Source organism: Eleutherodactylus coqui, chromosome 2 (genome assembly GCF_035609145.1).
Source record: "Eleutherodactylus coqui strain aEleCoq1 chromosome 2, aEleCoq1.hap1, whole genome shotgun sequence".
Classification (NCBI taxonomy): Eukaryota; Metazoa; Chordata; class Amphibia; order Anura; family Eleutherodactylidae; genus Eleutherodactylus; species Eleutherodactylus coqui.
The window spans coordinates 165,033,473-165,052,213 of NC_089838.1; the positions used below are offsets into that span (position 1 = coordinate 165,033,473).

General features: G+C 45.4%; 1 protein-coding gene across 1 annotated transcript; it reads right to left on the minus strand.

Moving 5' to 3' along the window:
* Positions 1-819: 819 nt before the first annotated feature.
* On the minus strand, positions 820-17,260 carry ZBED4 (zinc finger BED-type containing 4). Its single transcript, XM_066591885.1, has 3 exons — positions 17,102-17,260; positions 7,510-7,575; positions 820-5,663 (listed from the first exon to the last, which is right to left on the minus strand). The coding sequence occupies exon 3, from the start codon at positions 5,487-5,489 to the stop codon at positions 2,031-2,033; it is 3,459 nt and encodes a 1,152-aa protein (XP_066447982.1). The 5' UTR covers positions 5,490-5,663; positions 7,510-7,575; positions 17,102-17,260; the 3' UTR covers positions 820-2,030.
* Positions 17,261-18,741: the final 1,481 nt, after the last annotated feature.

Consider the following 18,741-nt stretch of genomic DNA (forward strand, 5'->3'; position numbering starts at 1 on the left):
GGGAGCTAGCAGAGCTGGCTGGGTCACGGAGCGGCCAGCAGGAGGGCAGTGCAGTAGATTCCCCCACCTCTCTCCATTCACATACACAGGCACCGTTCGCTATGGAACGGCAGCTGTTTAAACTGCACGATGAGCAATGATCTGCATCGCTCATCTTTTAGCAGCACAAAAGAGGAGCGATTACAATCATCGCTCATAGTGCAGTTTAAACAGCTGCCGTTCCATAGCGAACGGTGCCTGTGTATGTGAATGGAGAGGGGTGGGGGAGCGAGAGGAGAGAAATCTACTGCACTGCCCCGCCCCCCTGCTGGCCGCTCTGTGTGCGAGCCAGCTGTGCTAGTTCCCGTGCAGGAACACGGGAGCGCAGAGACACAGGGACGAGTGTCGGGCATCGTTTGCCTGACACTCGTCCAATGTAGAGGGACCTTAACACACCCTCCTCACCTTAAAGGCCCACTCACAAGGTCGTATTGTCACTGCGTAATATGCAGTAAACAGCAAATATACATGTGACATGCTTAATTGCTGTGTATGTTAAATCCCCATAGCCTATATTTGTGTGTAATACGCACCAAAATAGGAAATCCAGCGTTTATCATGCATGCAAGTGTGGGCAGCCCAGTAGAAATCAATGGGCTTTTAGCTGCGTGTAATACGCAATGACGACACACCCATGTGAGTGAGCCTTAAGAAAATAGGTATAGATTAAGCAAACGCTATTTGTTGGAACAACCATTGTTCACATGGGCAGAGTGGTGCAGAGAGTATAAAAAAAAAAAATTAAAAAAAAGCAAAAAGTTATCGTAAGTTAGGCTAAAACGCTGTAAATAATGGTTTAATTTCAGAAACATCTTTTGACCATTTATAAATACACTAATACATTGATGTAAAAAAAAATTTAGGACTGACCAGTACATCATCATGAACAAAAAATTACAAAAAATGTATTATACAGTAAACAAAAATTACAGAAAAAAAACAGGACCAGTGAGACAATTTCCATGGGTAGCAAAGAATCACTTATTTAGAATTCTAGATTTAAAGTGGAAAAGCAGTTTTAGAAAATATTGAATTACCCCATATGTACAAGTGAAACATTTACACAATTCTGGAAAAAAAAATTGGAATAAAATATGTATTAGGAGAGCCTCGGGTGTTTGTAGATATGCTGTGTGTGCAGAACACATTTCTGCCAGTTAGCCAATGGCACAGCATTAGAGGTTAGTCCACAAAAACCTCATTAAGAGCAGACACCTATTAAATAGAACGATTACAAAATTTCCCAATAGGATAATGTTAATATCAAACCGTCTCATCTCCTACGTTGTCTTCCACAAATGGTTGCCGGTTTTACTTTGACATTTGTGTTACAGACTAAATAATGCTCAAGAGACCAACGACAGAAAACTGTAAACATTATTTCTCTATTACAAACCAGAGAGACTGAAAGGGCCGATAGAACGGAGTCTTAGGAATCAAAATTTAAAATCATTCCAATCTTGTGGAAGTTTTCTAATCTACAAAAAACGCAAACAGCTGCTATAGACTACAATAAATTAGCACCTAGGATGGAAACAAAAACCTGATATAGAAATGCCGCTTTTTCAGAACACACAAAAGTTTAAAAAAAAAACCCACTATCAAAAGAACGGTGACTAAAATACAGTACCTTTCCATTTTGTACATACTTGAATTAAAACTACCAAATAAAATTGTTTACATCTTTTCTCCCCAGCTAACAAAATGTACTCACTTTTTACATATGTATTTACACTTCTGAAGACAATTTCCTAGATATGACAAGACTAGCTTTTGTAGAGTGATAAAAAAAAAAAAAAAAAAAACAAGGTCTGGCTGCCTGAAGAACCGAGTAAGGCACATGAAGACAAGATTTAAAGCAAAACATCGTGACACGATAGAAAACTACAGTCACTTTTTAGATGTCATACATGGGCCCCAACGGGAGCAATTTACCATACATACAAAATTCAGTTATTCGGTAAGCAACATGATTTTTCACCTGACTATTTTCAATACTGAAAGTAAATCAATGGGAGATTAACTTTTAAAAATATTAGCTGCTCAAAGTGTTCCATCATTAGTCTAGACTGATTAAAATTGCTACTTTCGTTTGAGGTGTTGAAGAGTTTCTCGGAAGGAATAACACTTGGTGGACAGCCAAGAAAGCGTACTGCCAATTTTGACAAAACTGGCCAAGATGATTTCTTCAAGTTCCAATAGGTCAGTGGATCACAGTTATGCTCAAGTACTTCTTCTTCTAAGTAAGCCAACACAATGTCTTCAGGTAATTTTTCCTTTAAACTCTTAGACTTTTTAATATTGGCCATAAGTGACCAGATATTGTCGTCCTTATGGTTGGGTGGTGAATGCTTGTTACACCCATTGACAACAGGTGCATCATCTGAGGTAGAATTTAATATTTCCAGTTCCCTGATTAATCCAAGTTTATATTCCTCAGCTTCTTCCTCAGAAAATAAGGATGCTTTGTACCGAGGGTCCAAAAGAGTGGCAAACACATATCTTGGATCATGAAGTGTTGACGACAGACGACAAACCATAGCCTCTTTCAGAGACTTGAGCATGGTATCTATGCCCATCGTTTCCTCAAACAGCATTTCAATCTTACGGTTCAGAATATGGATCATTGGAATTACCTGACTTAAAGTAGCTGTGTGCATGCTCATTTCTTTACTGGCAGCCTCGAAAGGTTTTAACGCATGGCAAACAGACTGCAATACCTCCCACTGATCACAACTTATCAACTCCCTGAAGTTACACTCAATCGACATCTCATCAATTGCTCGTTTTTGCTCAATTAAACGATCTAACATGTGAAATGATGTATTCCACTTTGAAGGGACATCTTGAATTAATTGATGTTGAGGCAATCCATATTCCTTTTGCAATTCGGCCAATTTTTCCTTTGCTCTTGTTGACCTGTGAACACGTTCACAAATTTTTCGGGCTATGCTAAGAAGGTTTTGGACCATTCTTTGACTCTTAATAGCTTCATTTACAATTAAGTCTACAGTGTGCCCAAAACATTCAACGCTTGAATGATCACTTTCATTGAGGGTTTTTCCTATGCTATGATTATCGGTTACAGTGATGCCTATTTGAAGGCCATATGAGGTTATCCAAGACTCCCACAAGTATTCTAGATGCTTTTGAACACTCAAGCCATTATAATCACAATCAATCTGGGAGACGTGTAGAAGTGCAGAACAGTGGTAATCTTCGCTGTGTGGCTTGAACGAGGAATCAAATGTAACCCAGTGAGCAGTAAGTGTTAAGTATTCCCGTGTCTGACTGCTCATCCAGATTCCTGCCGTAAAATGTATCACACCACTTTCAGCTTCCTTTAGGTGGGAGACAATTATGTGCTTCACATTTTCATACATATCTGGGATTGCGGTCCTAGAAAAGTATGTTGGAGATGGTAAAGAATATTGAGGTTGCAGGTATTCAAGAAGTCTATTAAAACCAACATTATCTACAAAAGAGTACGGTTGAAGATCAAGTGCAATCATTTCAGCTACAAGACTTGTGATTTTTTTGGCAACAGGGTGAGAGTCACTGAATTTATCATTGGTTTCATCAAAAGAGGAGGCTGTGTTTACTGGTATGTGTACATCGGCAGATGGTAAGGCTTCCGAAACCCCATTATTCTGCAGCACATTGCTGTGAAATCTCTGCAGGTGCCTCAGGAGACAACTGGTGCCTAGATTTGTTGGCTTTTTCCCTCTGCTTATTGTGCGCCCGCAGTGCATACATATGACTTTAGTTGAATCCGCAGAACAAATTGAGAAGTGATTCCACAGTTTTGAGGTCTTCTTGCTATTTGATGGAAAAACAATTTGACTATCATGAGGTGCAGCAGTTGACAGCTCAATAACTTTTGAGGAGGAGCATTCTGCAGATGCTAAGGTAGCATAAGGAGAATTTGCAAGACTATGGTCAAAGCTTTTTTGGTTTAAGACTATTTCTGGATGTTTTCTATAGAGATGCCTCATTAAGCAACTTGTTCCTAAATCCCCCTTTTTACCTCTGCTGATCATGCAATTACAATATCGACAAATAGCTTTTAGGTTGTCAGTAGGCGATAACGTAAAGTGATGCCAAACCTCAGACTTCAATCGTTTTATAGCCTTCTTGTTTTGCTGAAAGAAAAGAGGCGAGTCATATGCTAACGATTTGTGACAGTCGTTCGGTTTTTCTGGAGAAGATACTGAAGCTTCCCCTATATTTTCTGAAGAATGCAAAACCGCTGCTGCATTGTCAATTAACAATTCACCGTTCGGGACACTGTAATGCAAGCCTTCTGAAGCCCTTTCAGGTGATGACGGTACAGAAATGGTTTCCTTGCCACTTTTACCTGGAGAAACGGCAGTAGAAATTACTTCGCTATCTGTTGATAAGAGGGATGGCAACAGTGTAGGAGGAACTGAGTATGGAGGTGGTAAGCTTGTGCCACCGCTGTTCTCTTGCAAAACAATTGATCGATGAGCTCTCCACATGTGCCTTATCAGACAGCTGGTACCAAGGTCTTTCCCGTTCTTTCCTCTGCTAAACTCATTCATGCAATGGATACAAACCGCTTTTGAATTATCCAGTGGAGACAAATAAAAGTGTTTCCAAACAGCAGATCTTCTGCGAGAACCTGATGAATTTTTTTGAATGGACATTTGCTTTTCAGTGACATTTTCAACAGCTTCATCGCTCTGATTTGGTAAAGATGAAGGAGAAACAGTAACATCTTCTCTGGCATTTTTTTCCGATATGGACAAGTCTGAGGAGATCTCATCAGAAGACAGCACAGATAAAGGTTCCTCCGCTGCTTTTTCCGGAGGAGCAGTTTTAAGTTTCCTCATTTTTGTTGGGGTAGTATTGGAGTCCACAACATCAGGAGGTTGCCGAGGTAGTACTAAGGTAGGAGGAGGGTAAGTTGATATGCTTGGCATATTTCCGTTTTCAGAGGTAAGGACTCTAGGGTGTGCTCTTCTGACATGTCTCATCAAACAGCTGGTGCTAAGGTCTTTTTCGTTCTTGCCTCTGCTAAACTCTTTCATGCAGTACATGCATATAGCTTTGGTACTGTCCCGAGGTGAAATAAAGAAATGATTCCAGGCTGGAGATTTTTTTCTGTTACTCATATTTTTGTTTGTAATGATGCTTTGTGTAACTGCCTCCATCGCTGCATCATAGAGGGTCGTGGTGTACTGAGAAAAAAGGACACCATAATCTTCCTCATTTTCATTTGAAGATAGTGTGTGTGAGGTATCTGCACAATGTTGTTCTTTGTCTTCTTGTTCATCACTACTTTCTGCTTGTTTGATGCCATCCGCCTCCACCTTGATCTGTACTTGATCAAAATCGCCAATCATTTCATCATCTTCAACTTTAATCGTACTTATTTTTTCCATTGTGAGACTATGTTCGGTTTTTATCGCGGAGCCCTCCTTTGTCATTACTTGAAACCGAAGAGTTTTCTAGGGAAGTTCTAAACAAGACAGGTTTGTGTCATCCAATCTCAGAAGAACGTTGTAATGAGTTTGGGCCATGCAGACATTCTTCAAGCCTTCCTAAACTGCTGTTTTTCTGAGTAATTTTGCCATTTGCAGAATTCCAATAAATAGGTTTACCTAAAATATAAAAATAAAAAACTAAGCAAGCAGATATTTACTTAAAACAAAAGATTTATTTTAACATTTAATGCACTTTCTAGAGGCAGCGCTTTCTAAAGAAAATGTACCCCCAGTGAAAAATAAAATCTTTGCTGTGATAAAAAAGAAAAGACATTGCTTGTCTGAATCAGTGCCAGTGCTGTGCTCCCATAACGGAGATGGCAATTAGGAAGAAAAAAAATGCAAATTCAGACCTGGAGGATAAACTGGACTTCTTTATTCAAAAAACAGCACATATGATGCGTTTTGGGGACATTGCTGGGCTGAGCACTGAGGTCTCTCTCACACAGACTTTCCTTAAATAGCAGTTAGCAGGCATTACGCTGCACTAAGCCTCCATTCATTTCAATGGGGCTTCTCAGACGAGCGTTTTGGCGCAGAGTTTATAACACGCACTAAAACGAACGCTGTCTGTTCTATTTTCAGCGCTGCAGTTCATTTGACGACCTGCATCACCCACCGAAATGAATGAGGTGGGTTAAAAATGTACATTTTTAACGCGGCTTACAAAGCCACCGAGTGGAGGAGGGGTGTGTGGGGGTGGAATGGGGACATCAGCTTGCTTTGTCTCTATGGTTACTGCGCAAAACATGCTGTAAAAAGAGGCAAGCGCTCACAAAAACACTTGTGCGAGTGGCCCAATTACAACATAATGACAAAACATCAAAAAAAGGAATAGGAAAGGGAGGCGGGGGAACTCAAAGTCTATAATAAAACATGTCCGTAAAAAAATTTATTTCAGTTTAATTTACTGACTTGTTTTGTTAAACTTTGGTTTTTGAATGCTTTCTTGGAAGGATTACTATATTGTAATTGACTCTTCTGAGGAAGGGGCCCCAAAATGCATCAATTGTTTTGTTTTTTGTTGAACAGACGTCAGGTTTATCCTCCTGGTCTCAAATGGCAATTAAGGGCTGCGCTATTAACCCAATATTTGGTTTCTTCCCAATTATTACTAGCCAGTGTTGGTTAACTGTGGCGTTCTCTGGGCTTACAGCACCGTAGAATCTTATTATAATTCTTCACATCTACAGGATCCCATAGTTTACTGGAGTACCTCCACTTCTGTCTACGCTCTTGAGATAGCAAGTTCCTGCAGTTTCCATTTTGAGCAACATCTCCTCCTCCTCATAGCAAAATGACTGGCGTATGCAACCTGCAAGTGAGTGTTACCAAACTGCATAAAGCACTCACTTAGAAACTTGAGTCCACACGCTACAGCCCGATAACACACCACCATATTTCAGTCACATTATGTCTAATATGGGTGTCCATCCCGCTCTGACTTGAACTCGGTCTCAGAATGTGGCAAAGGAAAGCAATATTTAAGACTTCTATAAATGTGACGTTTCCCTAGTCATACTGACCCACAGAATACATTTAACATGCATTATTGCATCATGAATACTGTAAAAATCGGTTAAGTTAAAAACCTACACAAGATTAAAAAATGCAACAGTAATTTATGGGCAAAATGCACCCCTCACTACCACCAGGGGGTACAGGCAACCCCTTACAGCTAGCTGAATCAGCAATATAAAGCTGTCACTACTCAACCTCAAAGCTACCTGATCTTAATGGAGAAGTAGAAATAAGTAAAATTGCAAAGGCAGGTTCGACTAAAAACGTTTCATCCAATACCCAATTCTTCAGCTACCAAAGTAAGGCCAGTCAGGTAAACCTCACCCAGGCGTGCCCCAGGTCCAAAATGTTAAGAGATATTGTGACCCAATAGTGAAATCCTCTTACAGTATACGGATAGTGTACATACACATGAAATATTAAATGGCAAGTACTAATATACCTGAAGTGTACTTCAACAGTGTAGTCAATAACCGAATGACCCTTCCATGCTGGCCAGAACTGTCACCTGAAAGACAAGAGGGCACAGTATTACTATGGTTCTCCGAGTCCTAGTAACTGGAAGCAGCGCTCTTTACTTCAGCAGGCACTTACAAGAATGCTACACACATCAGGTTTCTAATGTACGTTTAGCACATTTGTACAGATGTAATTTATTAACATGAGCACTTTCAAGCTTCCATCTAGTCATCATCTAGCATACAGCTTAGGGCAGTTTCACATCTGCATTGGAAGCGCTGGTTGGAGGATCCATTGGAGATCCAGCACAAGATATCGCATATATGGTCCATGGGTATGTCCAGCAATGCATTTTAATGCTTTTGTATGAAAACGTAACCATCCTTCCAATGTATACAACATGATGCCAAGGGCTCCTAATTAGGCAGAGTGTCCACAAGCGATATTCCACCGCTGGGTAGCACCAACTAAGATAGGTTCCACAATGAACCTATCTTCGTTAATCGTGGAGAATCGCAGCATGCTGCGATTTTTAGACGTGAGTGGATCCATCTAATGGATACAAATACTGAATTTATTCCCCTCAATCCCAGACCCACAGAACAGCTGCAGTGAGGTTAGTTACAAAATGGGCCAAGTTTGTAAATTCTTGTTGCCATTTGCAAATGCTAGGGCGCATTTCAAGCCCTAAAGGGGAATGCAATTAAAACAAGGAGCGAAAACCATATAGTGCTGTACTGGTTTTTATATCGGAAGTAAATGGGCAACAGTGCCTATACAATGGCATATTCCTCAGCTTTCCATCAGAGGTATATGTTAGGGAATAACTGAAGGATGGGTGAGGGGAGCAGAGTCTAAAGGCCCATTTTACATACAACCCCCATCATTTAGATTCTCACTGTATTGTTTGCCGTTCAGTTTCTGCAGGCATAAAAATCAAACAATGATTGGCCTGTGTAAGCTGAACGACTGTTTACTGTGAATGGAGGTGGGCGAGTGAAGTGCACTGCGGGCTGCTCTGCCTCCAGTCACTGAGCCATCCTCCCTCCTGCGTGAGCATAGGAGCAGTTATTTCTGGGATGACTGTCATTGTGTAAAAAAACTTATCATTGCCAATTTAGGTGACTCTACACCTAAAATGTCTAAGATGGAAAAGCTATCGCTTATCCACCAGTCCGCAGCTGCTCAGCCGTGACTTCCCCCGAATTGATGCGAGGCAGTTTTGAAAGAAAAGTGCCTTGTATCAGCAGGGAAAGGCATATTGGCGAGCATGAAATCATGCAGCGATTCATAGCCCCATATCGTGCTCACCTGTGTGAAGCGTGCCTTATATTCAGCAGCAATTAAAAAAAGGAATGCTTTTGCAGCACAATGATAATTAAGTCTCTAATTTATCAGAAAATTGACATAAAAAGATGTCAACATCCGCTAAAGGCTTTTTTACACGGGATGAGCTGTGGGGCAAACCATGTCAGACACTCGTCCCCGTATATGCTCACAGGAGTGATTATCGCTGGATCGCTCACAGGGAGGCGGGGCGGCTAGAGGAGAGTTCTCTCCCCCACCCCTCTCCATTCACTGTAAGCAGCAGCTGCTCAGTACTGAACGGCTGCCGCTTACACCAAATGACGGTTGTTCAGGATTTTAAGCTGCTAAAAACTTAACGACTGGATAATTCCCATCCAGTGTTTTGCATGCTTTTACATGGGACGTTTATCGTTCAAAACCCCGCGGGAGCCTGAACAACCAGAAACATAATCGTCCTATGTAAAACCAACTTTTTGTTGTGTAAGACACTGCTGTGATTGCATGCACCAAAGACAATAAGGTAGAAACAAGACCAAAAGAAGAAAAAAAAACGTTTAAACATTTACATGTTGCATATTTGTATGGTAGTTTCTCTTAAAGCCACCCCTTACACCCAATCACTGTCACAAAAGTGTATACACAGTGTGAAGAAAAGGTAACAGAACTGTACTTTATTATGTCCACTTATAAATATGTAGCACCCAGATAGTGAGCGCTTACGATTTCCCATACTTGACTGCATTGTGTGCTTTGAAGAGCCGCCAATCAACTGAGAAGTCATCAAGAGTAAATGCCTGGAAAACCCCATAAGAGGAGACCCGCTACCTCAGAGCAGCATCATAAACTAAGTTATGCTGCTGTTAGAAGAGCCACGAGATGTATTTATGCTCACACCTCCTGCTTTCCTGCGATGTTCCCTGGTGAAGTCTGTACCAGGTCCGAAAATTGGACTCTTCAGAGCGCACACAGGTTTCACAGGCGGACATCACAGGAAAGGGCGAGGTATAAAAAACACCCCTTGGCTGCCCATCACCTCTATGATCAGCAAAAAAGAATGAAATAGGTCAGCACTACCCAAAAGAAATCTAAAGGTGCACGTTAAACCATGGCTGCAACATACAGTAGAAGCACAAACCAAAAATGGCAACAGTATATATACCTCTAATAGTAAGTTTATATTGCGTGCTGTTGCCATTTTTGGTTTCTACCTCTATGAATAGCATCATAAGAGTTTTTCATGGTGACAGGTTCCTTTTTAAAGGGGCAGTCTGGGGGGAGGGGGGGGGCACTCGACAGCCATATTCAGACTGTAGCGAACAAAAAATAAACTGCATTAGACTGTATTCACATTACACTAAGCACATTTGACACAAGTCGGGAAATGCATACTTCAGGAGGTATGTTGGAAGCAACTGGAGGTTCACAACCAGATAAGACTGCGCTGGCCAATGGTATAGGTGAGCACAGGATGGCGAGCGCTGCGTTCCCTGCATGGCTTATACTGCTCCGTACTGTTAGTAGCAGCAGCTAGGGGGCCTTGTAGACGAGCCAATTTATCGTTTAAACAATGTCCGAGTTGGCTTTGCAGCCTGTTTACATAGGTAGATCCATCACTGGCTCGTTCAAACAAGAAATCCTTCAGTCATTCACTGTATAAAGGACAGAGTGGAACGATTGTTTAAACTGCAAACGATTTTATTGTTTGTCGCCCAGTGGTTGTGGTGTTTGAACAACAGCACTACAAGTCCCATTTACTAGAAGTACAGAGCTGTGACTGATGACAGTGAGGTGGGTGCTGCGAGTCAGGCCCCTACCCATCTTACATTGATGGCCTATCCTTAGGGCTTGTTCACACAGGCGGAAGTGCATTTCAGTCACGCAAACATGCCATGTGTTATTGAGCACACAGCAATACACCAAAACAAATAAAAAACACATCAATTTTGTACATAGATGCACAGCAAGTATACAGGTTTTCTGTATATGCTGTGCCCATTTACATACTCTTGCCTGCACCAATATAGGTCTTGCCGTTTATTTTTTTTATGTGATCACGCACCACATTATAAAGATACACTCATTTGAATGAACCTATTGAAATCAATGGGTTTTATTTCAGGGTTTATTACGCTTGCAAAATTTGCAATACAGTGCAGATACGCTTGTGTGAACCATCGCTTAGGACGCTTCTAATGAGCTGTTGTACAAGAAAAAAAACTCAGAATAGTAATTTCCAGCGATCGCTGTCTCATGTAAAGGCAGGACCAAACAGGATATTGGACGAGAAATTGCTAATAGTCACTTCAGCTCATTGAAACAAAGTAAAGATGCATTTACACACAAAGATGATCGCTCAAAAGGTGGCTTTCGAGCGATCATTTTGCATAAAATACTAGTAGCGTGTGAGCCGCCAGGAGCTGTATTAAGAGAACAGACCACCCATTGTTCTCTAAATGAATTCCCTTTGTTCTGCTGCAGGTCTGACGGCTGAGATAATGTTATCAGCGCTTCCCGGACAGAACACAGCGTGTGATCCCTCTCATCAGCTGTTCTGATGAACGATGGATTCCATGCCGAACTGAAGTTTGTCGTTCGGCAGAAAAGTGAAAGATGGGCACATTTACACACAACGATTAGCACTCAAAAGCCATCTTTTGAGCGATAATTGTTGTGTCTAAATGGACCTTCACTATTGAGCAACTTCTCATGCAGTGTAAATAGGTAGTTCACCTATTAAAGTTTGCCTGTTCACTGGTGGCAGGAAGAGATCTCCTACGCACTCTGCCTCCATTCACTGATCGACTGTATTGCTCCTATGTGAGAGCACAGGAGTGTCACTTAAAGGGGTTGTCCCGCGAATGCAAGCGGTGTTAAGAACTTCTGTATGGCCATACTAATGCACTTTGTAATATACATCGTGCATTAAATATTGGCCATACAGAAGTTATACACTTCCCCCCTCCGGTGTTGGCGTCCCCGTCTCCATGGCGCTGACCGAAGCCTTCTTCTCCCTCGATTAGATGCGCTTGCGCAGTCTGCTCTTCTGTCCTGTTGAATGGGGCCATTCCGGCGTGCTCGCGCCGCACAGGTCTTCTGCGCATGCCGGAGTGCTTAGCACCACTTGCTTTCGCGGGACAACCCCTTTAAGCATCTGACAACCTTCCTGCATAAAACCACTTTTAGGCAGCTTTCACACAGCCGAGAAAATTGCATGAGGTCATCTAAAAATTGTAGCAGGACCTATCTTTGGGCGTTCCCTTGGAACATCTCACCCACTGTTTTCAATAGAACCAGCAAAAGCATTTCACGGCGTGCAAGGTGCATGTGAGTGCGATGAGATGTGAGGTATCCTATTTAGAAACAATGGGAAACACTTGCCGATCCTTCCGATCGCTACTTCACTAAAGTGATGCGAGGAGTTTTTGACACAATCACCTTACATCCGTGAGGGGGGGGGGTTAATCGCACATTCCTGAATGTGATATCAGGCCCAGTTTCACTGCCCGATATAGATATCGCCCATGTGAAATTAAAGCACTGGGGCAGAGGAATGAGATACGATTTAAAGATCCTTCACTGAGTAAACTCCTAAAATTTAACTTTTATTAAATATTTGACTACAAACTATAAGGGCTCAAACACACAGAAAACATATAAACAATAGCCACCAACACTACCTGGATTCTACAGTCTTAGGTAGTGGGTTCACTATAGAGCCATCAGATGGGAACACCTATTATCAGGTGCCATGCCTGCTGCAATGATTCCACCTGTTAGCAGGATGAAAAAAATAGAAGAGGATCATGCAGTCAAATTAGATGACCGGTATTTACTACATCCGCCAACGCACAAATCCCCAGTCACTGCAACTCTGATCCTCCAGCGTGTTAATTCTCTGTATCAAGAGGATAACATCACTCATGCTGGAGGCTTACATCCCTTACCACTAAGGAAAACAATGGAGAAGAGGGGAACAACGCGGGAAGTATAAAACTTATATGTCCACGGCCGTGACGGGCTCCGCAAGCCCCCCCAAAGACCCCCGGATCTGCTGCGTAGCTCCCGCATGACACTGCCGGAGCGCATGCGCAGCGGCGTCACGACGCGGCAGGCGGTGCGCATATTCACGCTATACTTCTGCTGTGCTACAGCGGAAGCATAGTGTGACGGGCGGCTTCCGTTAACTACAATGGAAGCCGTCCACGCGTATGCCCGCAGAAAATAGGACATCCTGCGGGTAATTTCACGCTACAGAGTTCTGTGGTGGATTTCCGCAGCGTGTACATTAAACTATTAGGTTCAATAGAACCTAATAGCTGCAGTGAAACGCCGCGGATTTCAGCCACGTTTCACACGACGGAAATCTAGCTGTGGGCATTAGCCCTTAGAGAACCACTTCCTTTACATTTCCCACACCTCTTAAATCCACTTTGGGCTTTGGCTCTAAGAACGGTCACAAAAACCTGTATGTGAAACCCCCCCTTATAAGTTTTACTCAATTCTTTTAGGGGGAATTGGCAAGCAGCAGATTTGGTGCAGATCTTACACAGTAAAAATTCTTCACCATTATGCAGATTGAGGCAGAGCCGCAGCAGACTTCACCCCTTCAATTCAAAAGATGAAACCTGCAACAAGTCAGCTCCGTGTGAACGCACCCTGAGGCCGGTTTCACAAGGGCGATAATCACACGATTTCCACGTGATGCGAGAAATTATAAACACACATAAATCCTATGTTTCGAGATTTTTTTTTTTTTTTTAATCGTCCACGATTCCTTTTGAAGCCTTTTTTTTTATCGCATCACAACACTCAAACTTGTGATTTTTATGCGATGCTAAAAAAATTGCTGCAAAATTGAGTAAAAAAAAAAACCCCACTAGTGGCAGCAATGTTTTTGCAAAAGCAGCTTTGATACTCAAAAAACGCAGGAACAAAGACACGGTTTTCTTGTGGCAATATTGCCCGTGTGAAACTACCCTCAGGCCACTGTCACAAAGCCCGCTTTTTACAGATAAAACACCTAGCGTTCAAACACGGCGTTTCTAATGCCACACTTTAAGCGTTATACTATTTTTGAGTGTTTAAGCAATTTGAAACATGAAGCGTCCCCCATTGAAATCAATGGGGAGAGTCTGCAATGCTGTCAAAAATGTGCTGTGATCTATGCCACCAGGAGTGAAAGAAAGCAGTGACGTCATCGGCTTACTCTGCCTGCGCAGTAAAGAAAGCAATGATGTCATCGGCTTACTCTGCCTGCGCACTAAAGAAAGCAGTGACGTCATCGGCTTACTCTGCCTGCGCACTAAAGAAAGCAGTGACGTCATCGGCTTACTCTGCCTGCGCACTAAAGAAAGCAGTGACGTCATCGGCTTACTCTGCCTGCGCACTAAAGAAAGCAGTGACGTCATCGGCTTACTCTGCCTGCGCACTAAAGAAAGCAGTGACGTCATCGGCTTACTCTGCCTGCGCACTAAAGAAAGCAGTGACGTCATCGGCTTACTCTGCCTGCGCACTAAAGAAAGCAGTGACGTCATCGGCTTACTCTGCCTGCGCACTAAAGAAAGCAGTGACGTCATCGGCTTACTCTGCCTGCGCACTAAAGAAAGCAGTGACGTCATCGGCTTACTCTGCCTGCGCACTAAAGAAAGCAGTGACGTCATCGGCTTACTCTGCCTGCGCACTAAAGAAAGCAGTGACGTCATCGGCTTACTCTGCCTGCGCACTAAAGAAAGCAGTGACGTCATCGGCTTACTCTGCCTGCGCACTAAAGAAAGCAGTGACGTCATCGGCTTACTCTGCCTGCGCACTAAAGAAAGCAGTGACGTCATCGGCTTACTCTGCCTGCGCAGTAACACCACAAGCGCTCACACTGGAAGCTGTACAAAGCAGCTCTGCTTCAGGCCATTGTCCACAGGCAGGTTTGATTCGCAGCACCTGGGCTGGAGATCCACAAATCAAGACCTACCCTGATAATAAGCCCTAGCTACACTACATGAAAATTTTTTAAAAAGGCAATACTCACCTAAGCAGCTGCCATTTGGGTCCCTCCCGCTGGACTGCAGCACTCATGCAGGCTTCCGTGTAGTCCGCAGTGCCGACAGAGTATCTCTTGCTGGTGATGGGACTTGAATATCCCGCTTCCAGCAAGCGATTGCTCCGTTTAGCTCAGGTGTTGCTCCTGAACCAATCACAGCCATTCATGAATGACATCATTGAATGGCTGTGATTGGTTCATCGAGTGCCTGTTTTGATTGGCTGAGGTGGCGCTCCTGAACCAATCGGAGCAATCGCTTGCTGGAAGCGGGATATTCAAGCCCCATCACCAGAAAGAGATACTCTGTCGGCACTGAGGACTACATGGAAGCCTGCGTGAGCGCCGCAGCCTAGCGGGAGGGACCCAAACAGCAACTGCTAGCTGAGTATAAGAGCCCCTGAAAAGACCCTGTGCCTCTTCTGGGGCAAAAATTAATATGAGTGTCTTATTTTTGGGGAAACGCAGTAGCTACAATTGGTGCATGCAGTGTAGTCTGCAGAGGGCAGAGGGGCCACAACATGGCAGACCAACAGGAATACAACTGTGTGTAATCAGCATGGTGGCCCAGTGGTTAGCACCGCAGCGCTGGGGTCCTTATCTGACCAAGGACAATATCTGTATGGGTTTCCTCCCACACGCCAAGACCTAGTAATACTATAATCCCCAATGGGGACGATATCAAGTGATGTACAAACCTATTGGGGTCACCAGAGCTTCAAAAGCAGGGGTTCAAAAAAAGACAAAAACCTGTACTGCGCACGTCTGACAGCGAGCCATGCCAACCATCCACTATACAGAAAGGAAGGAGGCAGGAACGCGCGGGCGCTGCTGTCAGGGTCCGATCCCGCATGCAGTACCCAGCTCTGCCGTGTGCAGGCGGCTTCCAGCAGTTTGCCCTTGTCCTGTGATCGCGGTCTGCCATGCCCACAGATGGCAGTTATTATGGACACTACATTATACAAGGTGCGCTGGGAGACCTACAATATGGTGGTAATGGCGAGTTTCATTACTGTTTTCCATCCCTAATAAGCGTACTATGAAGCCTTAAAGGGGTTTTCCAAGCCATTTCCGTTGACGGGCTGGGGTCCGCTGCTCGCAACCTCGACTGATCTGCCACTTGGGCGACTGCTGTCAGCACCAAACATGGTAGAAGATGCGGATAGCGCCGACCCCTGTATAGTGGCCGGACTGGGGAGCTGCACCAGCAATTACCATGGCTGCTACACAGGGGGCAGAGCCAACAGCTGAATGGCCGGGTCCCCAACCAATCTGATGAGCCAGCCTGAGGATCGGCCATCCATAGAAACACCCTGGAAAACCCAGTTAAACCATCCAGTGGTGCAAAACCCCCGCCTGTTGGGAAGGGTGCCCACCCTGAGACCACTGCTGTCTGCCCGGGCTCACCGGACGTGCCCTGGCTGCCGGCGGCCATCGCCGGGCACTATCCTGGCACGTGTGTAATACAGCATGCTGTGATTTATCTGGCACATGTATTCGGTGCATGTCATGTGAGGGGCAGCATGGCCGCCTGTGGCAGACTGGTAGAGTGTTATATCGCCAAGACCATGGGCAGAGTGCGCCGCACCGATACGCCCGGCTCTACAATGGCAGTAACCGGCAACAATAAAGTAGATCCATGCCCATTCCTCCACTCAGGAGTACGGTGTAGAGCCGCAGTGCCTGCCGTCCCGCCACCTCTCTCCTCTACGGGTCTGGGGGCACGGTGTGCGGTAAGGTGGTCCCATGTTGTGTAAGCGGGGGCGGTATTACCAGACACCCTGCCGTCCGCCGCAGGTGGGCAGCTTCAGCCGCATCGCTGACCGTCGTACGGCACCAACAAGCCCTGGAGGAGGCCCGGCGGGCGTCCTCTGTGCGGGACCGCCAACACATTGCGCCATTTCATGTGAGAACGCACCAGGTGGCGGCTAGCAGTGCCATGGCCCCATAAGTCAGCGGTCTGCAGTGGGGTCCGGCGCCCCAAGAATCTGGGGTTCATGTTGTGCAGATGGAAATTATATGGGAAGTGAACGTGACCCAAGACCGGCCGGTCCGTCCCCACCGGCCACACAGCCCTGAGGTAATCCCCTCAGCAGGGGGCGGCGGAGGAGCGGCTCCCCCCGCACACAATGCCCGGCTGCTAGGTCAGTGTGCTCAGGCCTTCCCCGCACCACCCCTCCTCAAACCGGAACTCCAGCACCTCCAGCCGCTCACCGCCCGCTCCCCGGCCACTTACCTGGCAGCTAGGTGGCTCAGCAGCCGCTCACTGTGTGCAGGCCGGCCTGGACTCTCGCGGCCCCCATTCATTAGTTTAATGCTTTGTCTCCCTCCCGTTCCCGCGACGATCCGTCCGACGGCGAGATGAAGACGAGAGGCGGAGCGCGGCCTGCGTGCCACTACGTCACCGAGTCAAAGGTTCTCAAAATGGCCGCTTCCTGCAGGCGGCTGTCCCATGGCGTCAGCACAGGGAGGGCGGGGCAGAGCGGGCGGGACACGGCCCAACCCTCAGCGTACACACATCGTGTAGGCCACGCCCTCGGTATGCATACATTATGCTGGACCCGCCCTCAGCGCGCACACATCGTACAGGCCACGCCCTCGGTATGCGCGCAGCATGTTGGCCACGCCCTCCGCCCGCCCTCGGCGCGTTTGTTTTGGCAGATGGCAGTGGCGCTGTACGGGGTTTCCGGAGCACTTGTGGCCTGCAGCCAGGGCGGGGTGAGGCGGACCAGCAGTCACGGCTCATTCATCCCCGGGGGAGTGCAGACAACAGAGGGCTGTTACTGAATGATGACGACACAGCTTGTAGTGGTGGTTACGTCAGCGGGGACTGCCGCCTACTCTCCAGAGCAAGTGGAATATTAAAAACAATGTCAGAAACCAGTGGGTTTTGTTATTTCAGCAGCAGTGTGGCCGGGCTTACACAGATTTTGATTACACACTTGCTGCCCGGGTGGAGGATTCGCGGGAGGACTCGGGCATTGAAAGGCGTGCATTTCTGCTTTTTCATTCACACTCGCGGATATGAATTGCGGATTCCGTGAGAGGAAATAAAATCGCAAAGGAAAAACCGAAATGCCGGCTGAAGGGTAGAGATAGATTAGTCGGGACATGCGGAATGCGACAAACTGTGTGGTGCACTAACGTGCCTTCCGCTGCTGCTCGTTTTGCTTCTGTCTCTCCGAATTGAGAAATCCTTGATCATTCTTTTTGAAGACTCTTTTGCACCCACTGGATCTTTATGATGAGCTGTAGAAAGAGGTTTGGCAATGTCTCCCTTGCCACTATGTGTGACCAGAAATCATGACCCGGACGTTACACATTGGAGGTCACTGTCAGTCCTGGCCCTTTCAAAGAATGGAAATTTGTCTTGCAACTGTGCGCTAAATTTGTATTCCCGTGGCATGTACACACCGTGGCACAATATAGTCTCTTGAATGAAACACTCACTTAAAGGGGTTGTCTCGCGGCAGCAAGTGGGGGTATACACTTCTGTATGGCCATATTAATGCATTTTGTAATATACATCGTGCATTAAATATGAGCCATACAGAAGTTATTCACTTACCTGCTCCGTTGCTAGCGTCCCCGTTGCCATGGTTCCGTCTAACTTCGGTGTCTTCTTGCTTTTTTAGACGCGCTTGCGCAGATGCATCTTCTCCCTTCGGCTGGTCTTGGAAGCATCGGCGTTTTGGCTCCGCCCCCTTGTACGCGTCATCGCGTAGCTCCACCCCATGACGTGTGCCGGTTCCAGCCTCCTGATTGGCTGGAATCGGCACGTGACGGGGGCGGAGCCACGCGATGACACGTACAAGGGGCGGAGCCAAAACGCCGATGCTTCCAAGACCAGCCGAAGGGAGAAGATGCATCTGCGCA

What these genes read in the sequence shown, in the direction of transcription:
- ZBED4 (XM_066591885.1), bottom strand. Translation starts at nt 5,489, where the DNA reads ATGACAAAGGAGGGCTCCGCGATAAAAACCGAACATAGTCTCACAATG.